The 6,797-nt window shown below is 35.6% G+C and overlaps 1 protein-coding gene across 1 annotated transcript; it reads right to left on the reverse strand.

The window, feature by feature from the left end:
- Positions 1-3,709: 3,709 nt before the first annotated feature.
- On the reverse strand, positions 3,710-6,797 carry LOC118740780 (uncharacterized protein DDB_G0283357-like; the record flags this gene model as incomplete). Its single annotated transcript, XM_036472464.1, is given in 6 exon segments — positions 3,710-5,257; positions 5,331-5,418; positions 5,478-5,634; positions 5,745-5,947; positions 6,021-6,137; positions 6,222-6,797. Coding segments are annotated over 6 exon segments (1,242 nt in total), but the record flags the coding sequence as incomplete, so codon positions are not given.

Raw genomic sequence — 6,797 nt, forward strand, 5'->3', positions numbered from 1 at the left:
AATAAAAAAATAGTTCCGACATTTTGAAAATGACAATATTGATTGTAAAAATAGTTAAGCCCTAAATTCAAACTAATTCGAAATAAAAAGAAAAATCAACTACAGACTAGATAAAGCATAAATTTTCTACATGTACATATGTAGGTGAATATAATTTACAAACAATACTTGGAGAAATGCAGGTAATATATCGTCGCCACCGCGCTAAAAGCTGCTAACTCCATTTAGTAAAATTTGACAGTAGAGCGAAAAGACATCATTAAATAATAACTACGCACTACCAAATTCTTATCAAACAGGTAGTAGTAGCATTCGAGCAAAAACAACACTTACGTGTATTTTGTTGTTGCTTCTGGCATCTAAAGTGTCAAAAAATTTTATGCCTTTTTTTAAATATCGTAGTGGGCAATGTGAAATATAATTAAAAACTTAAATAAAAGATTATTTCTTTGGAAATTTCTTCCATTCCAGAAGCATCAAGGAATCCCTCTAAGGCCTAATAATCAGCTCCTAAATTAAGTAAACGTTCCAACATTCCAATCACTTTTTTGAAGATTCACATGCAAATACATTTTTCCAAGTAAGCATATGTATTTGTAATACAAATTATCACTATTTTACAGTTTAGGGACCAAATAATTTGGAAAGAAACAAATCAGCTGCTCTAGTGCTACTTACTACCTGGCCCAACCTTCAAAATTTCAAGATACCCTTTTATTACCTTTTGTATACTCTATTTATTGAGCTTACAAAAAAATAAGTTTTTCGCTAAATTTTCAAGTTATACATAAATGAAAAAATTGAGTTAGCAGGCTTTATTTCGTATCAAAATGAAATAAAAATTGGAGTTGGCAGTTTTATACTTAATCAACAAAGGTATGTTGTAAGCATTGAAAAAATACAAGAAATTAAGATTAATCGTGGAGACTACTTAAACGTCGTCTTCATCCCTAAAGTTGGTAGGGGCGACTATACTAGCCCAAAAAGCTGCAAGCAAATTAGAATGATATCCTTCAAGCTGAAATGTCAGAATTGGCAATGCCATCACTAAGAAAGAATTCGCATTTACATTAGGGTAGTACGTTCGGATGAAAAGAACTGAGATACTTTAGACACAGGGGTGTACGGCGACCTTTTTTTGACAAAAATCATCTGTTTTTCAAACTCATATTTCGTTCCAAAAAAATTTGTGTTTGGAGGGCAGATAAGTTTTAAAAGCTATGTACTTGAGAAAACAGCCCTAAAACTTTAGCGTTAGGCAGGTCGTTCAGAAAAATTGGCAAAAAGCATGGAATTAAACTCGTATAGCCATCGTCGACTACCGGCCCATGAGTACCGCGATCGGAGCCCATTGACCACCTGTGACAGACACGGAGCTTCAACTGCGAAGAGATACGTGCATTACTCTGGCCCAGTTACGGTCTGGATACTGTAGCTATCTCAACCGCTACCTGTCCAGACTCGACCCCAAATGCCTACTGAGTATCCGGCATGTGGAAATTCCCCGCACAACACGAACCATCAATTCGCATGCCAGCTCCACCCCACTCAACTAACACCCCTCTCGCTTTAGTCCAACCCTGTTTAAACTGTTCATTTCTTGGGCCTACCGTTAGTTGAGTTTGGCGACATCGATTGATAGACAAACCGAAATAGGCGGGGTCGTTAAAACAACAACAACCTGCCTAGCTTATGGGCAAGGTCCGCATAACACCCAATACCTCTTAGCATATACCTATAACCTGACGATCCTCACACTAGACACCTTATGGGACCGTTCATTCGAATACACGATGCTTCTGCGTCTGGCGGATCACATTCAAGGAACGATGGTCTTGGAAGAGTAACATCTGTCTGATCATTGGTTCATCGAATTTCGGCTGGGAATATCAGTTCCTCAGTCAAGTGTCGAACGGTATGTGTAGTGGGTTCAAAAACCTGAAAGGTTGATTGATTGTTTGAGGAAGTACTGAACTGACGGAACTTCGTAAAAGGTCCAGAAGTTTTCTGTATAAGGTATTAAGAGGCAAATTCGTATGTCAAAATTAAGCTCCTATAAAGACTTCTGTAGTAATACGATAACATGAAAGAGTCAGCCAAGCTGTGTAAGCTACTTCGGCAAACCCTAACGGTTAGGCTTGACTCTACCAGAAAATCGGATGAGTCCTATAACATGTCGCTGATCGACTTGAGATAGGCAGATATATGGCCAGAGCCGCATTAAAGAATAGGCGGGTGGGCCGCGACCCAGGAGTCTCCACATCTAGGGGCGCCCACAAATCAGTTACAACCTAATAAAATAAATAAAAAGCAATATTCAACGACTTCAAATCAATAGGGGTATTCTCGAAATTTTGCAAAGCCGTTGCACGTAGCACGGATTGCATGGGTTGCAAATATACAACCACAAAACAACATTTCCTATCGCATATTTTGCCAAAAAGCATAGCAAGATAAGAGCAACCCTGTGCTAGCGGTGTTGTTGTTAGAATGGCTACATATGTATTTCTATTATTCCTCTCATTTCGCTCACTTCTTTTTTTTTTGGTAATTCTTGTTATTGTATTTGATACCGAATTTCACTGCTTGCAATGGGGTGATCTCGTACTCGTGCAAATTTGGAATAGTAGGGCTATTCGCGATTCGGACAAATGCAAATGCGTGTATTTTGTTTGTGTATTGCAAATAATTTGCAATAAAAATTTACAATGCAATGATGCTAGGCCATTTGCAGCGGATCGCGAATAGCCCTAGTATTTTTGCTTATCGTGCAACGTCTAAGACTTCGAGAATACCCCTAATATTTCTCCGAACGAGGCGAATAAATGCGGTTGTTTGCAAACTTCTTCTTCTTAAAATGTTGAGCTCTCACTCCCTAAGATTTTTCAAAATGGAAAAAAATAGGGCCGGGATTCTTTTGTTAAAAAAAAATCCTCAGCTACCTCAAAGCCCATGAAGTTTTCCGTGTATTTTATATGGGGAAAAACACTTTCGTTGAAATGGTATAGAATTCTTGGAAATCAATATTTTTCGATTGGAAAATTCTGTTCTCTTCACGTGGAGACCAATAACACGGTTCAACAAAATTTGATCGTATTTTATCTCAAAAACGGGGCCGACCTTATTTTACATATTTTTTTATGCTGATTTGATGTGAATTTATAAAATTTTTCTAGCACGTCCAGTTTTTGAGAAAATAACTGTTGAACTGTCGAAAAACGAGGTCGGTCCCGTTTTTGACCAAATTTTATTGAGCTGTGTAATAATATCCAATTGTTTATCTTAACATTTTTTAATCGTAACGATTTTTATGGATCCCCTATTGCATTTTTAGGGGGTTAATTGACAACGGGACCCGGTATCTCCCAATTAAAAAAATAATTAAAATACACACGTCGCATATGTTCCTCTGACACAGTTGCACGCGGCGTATCGCTGCAAACATTTTAAGATAAAATTACAGAGATTGGTATCTATCATATTAGCTTCGCAAAGTCTACCTTGCAGACGAGATTTTATAATTCCATCATTTTAAATGCCCTAAGCGCCGTAACTCCCTTATAAATGCATTTACCACTATGGTCAAATGAGAGTAGAAATACAAAATTTCTAAATATTATAACATTTTTAATTTAATTTGCATATAAAAATTGGGATGGAACCCGCGGGTATAAGCTAGTTAGTAATAAAATTTATAAGGTATAAGAAGTACATACGAAATTCCTTGTGGCTACAAATATTTAAAATTTTATTTAAAAAAAACTAACTACTTTTTCAACGAAAAGTTCATCTACCTAATTTATATAAAAGAGCACAATAAACTTATTGCAAAATAATGCTAAGTACTTGTCTAACAGCACGCGGTGTAAAAACTTTAATTTCATCATATGTAGTTACATATGTACATATTTCACACAATTGTTTCGTAAAAAAGTATTTTGCTATAAAAAAGATAAAAGTTGCTTAGCTACTAAAAACAATTGACAGCTTTAATTTAATCATAATGCTCCAGGAAACTAGCTTTCGAAAGCTTACTTTACCTAAGTAACACAATACGAAAATTTTTAAACTAAACAAACTTATACGCTTAAATTAAATCAACAATTTTTTTTTATGCATATAGCAACAATGGGAATGATAAATTTTAAGTGTGTGGTGGTAAATTTCCACTCCAAAATGTTTTTAATATGAGCTATAAAAAATATTAAAATTTATGAACAGTCTAAGCAAGAAAAAAATCAAAACAAAGTAACAGCGATTGTTGCAAAACTTTACGCAACTATGGAATGTATGCGGTTGTGTTGTCGTCTTTTTCTTTATAATTTTTAAACATATACATATACATATGTTTATAATTAGTTGAAACTAAAACACTTGTGACTATTGACAATTTTTTCATAATTTTTAGAGCAGAGCTGTAGTCACTTTAAATTAAATTTACGCATAGAAAATGTCTTTCATGATTTTCATTAGCTTATTATTTAACATTAAAATTTATAAATGGGTATTCAATTTCTAATAAAAAGTTATGTATGTGTGTACCTTTAACGGTTTTGTAACATTTAAAGTTTCAATAGAGATCTTTGATTAAGAAATTTTACTAAGCATCAAAATGTATCATCTGCATACATATGTATGTATATATTACAAAATGTTTGCCATCATACAACTTTTTTTTGTTAAGTACATTATTAAAATATTGTATGATATATAATTCATATGATTGCTTTAAAATAGTTAGGTATGTATTTGAAAATATGCTTGTATGTATGGTTCGTTTGTTTTCCTTGTTTGACAGATATGCAACATTTGTTTCTAGTACCTAAAGTTCGTTAGTTTGTAACTCGTTTGACTGTAGTTAGCGCAAGCTTGTGTAGTAGATTTTAAAAAACATTATATAAGTAGCTGGTATATGAATATATCTATACATATTCATGTAGGCGAGTGTTTAATACTTCCTCGAAGAGTTTTACGTTTAGTATTTTCCACACGCATATTCATCACTCATTTAGCACATTCATTGTCAATCGCAGCGTGTATTTGCCCAACACAAATACTACTTAAGAACAGCAGCCGACTTCATGCATCACTTAACTTCTCAAAAGAGCCCTCGAAAAAGCCCTCTCTCTCCTCTCTTTCTATTTCGCATTTTTAAATTAAACCCAAACACCATGTGGATTTTTGCTGGTGGGTACTGCATTCTCCAGCTGTCTGGGTGAACCGATTATGCGCCGACTACTCCCGGGTTTGTTGGAACCTTGTGGAAGGAAGAAAAAGTATACATTCAAGAAATTACTTTTCAATAGCAAAACCAACAAGAGACTGCATACCCTCTAAAAAGTGCTTAATTTCCTCGGAGGTGTTGACGGTGAGGCTTTGCAAATTAACCTCTTTCATTTCGTTCACCAATTGCTCTACCTAAAATATAATAAACAGTTTAGTTTAGACATTTTGCCTGCGCTATTTTTATAGCGCACCTGTCGCTTCTTCTCGGTTATTGCATTTTCAATAAGTAAAATTTCTTTTTTCAAATTCTCTGCTGTTTTATTAGACGTATCAGTGTTGTGTATTGCCTGATCGATTTCGCTTTGTATGCGCTCCATTTCCATGAGAAAGTCACGCTCAACATTTTGACTGGAAGCAAATAAAAACAATTTTTGTTATCTTGTAATTCAAAAATCAAATCAAATACCTAATAATTAACTTTTCATTACATCATTAAAATGTTTATTTTGCAAACTTACCGATTCGTTTTTTGCCTTGTGACATTACTGCGCTGTTCTACCTCAATATCGTTCATTAACAATCGAATTTTATTCTTGCATTGCAGTAATTCAGTTTCACAATTAGCCAATTTAGAGCGCAGCAAAGCAATTTCAGATTTTAAAGTTTTCTCTTGTTGCTTAACGAGCTCATTCTCTTCCTCTACATACTGTAGTGTTTGCAGCTGTATTTGTGAAATTTTAAAAGCAACATTATATCAGGCTACATAAAATGCATGTGTTATATTATATACTCACCTGTTCACTACCCTGTCGAAAAATTTGATCGGCTTTGGTGATTTCACGTGAAATCGCTTCGAGCTCTTGCGCCTGATCGCGTTCTTTATTTTCCAAATAAACTATCTCAGCATCGTACTGCAAAAGAGGTGAAAAATATATAAAATAAATACTTATAAAGTGCGAAAAAAAACAAGATTTAAAAATAAATATAGTACATACTTTGGTCAATTCCAGCTGTTGTGCTGAAATTTTTTCGCGTTGAAATTTAATCAATTGCATTAAATCATTGTATTGCGTTGCCTGGAATATGCTTTCGCTTTCCTCCATGCTGCCGACACTGCCAGTACCACCACCGCCGCCGCCGCTGCAAGCGCCAACACCGGTGCTACCAGTGCCACCCAAGTGCTGAAACTCCACATCGTAATCGTTAGAGTTGTTGTAATCTTGCATGTAATTATTCACTGCCACCGTACCCATGCCACCAGCTGACATTTGCTGGGCATGAAATTGGTGTGGCTGTTGCTGCTGTAACTGCAATGGACTATTGCGTGGTGGCGGCGGATCGCGATATGGCGGTGGCACTAGCGCACCATTTGCTGAAATTGTTGGTGCATTTTTATACAACAAATCTGGCGGCATGTCACCACCAACACCAACACCACCTGCACGATTTACATTACCATTGTAAATGTCGAGCAAATTTTCACTGCTGCTGCTGCTACAGCTATTGCTGCAATTGTTATTGTTATTATTGCTAACGCCACTACCACTAATGAAGCTTTTGCTGTGTGGCGT

The sequence above is a fragment of the Rhagoletis pomonella genome, unplaced genomic scaffold (assembly GCF_013731165.1).
Source record: "Rhagoletis pomonella isolate Grant_MI unplaced genomic scaffold, Rhpom_1.0 Rhpom_scaffold_00001, whole genome shotgun sequence".
Classification (NCBI taxonomy): domain Eukaryota; kingdom Metazoa; phylum Arthropoda; class Insecta; order Diptera; family Tephritidae; genus Rhagoletis; species Rhagoletis pomonella.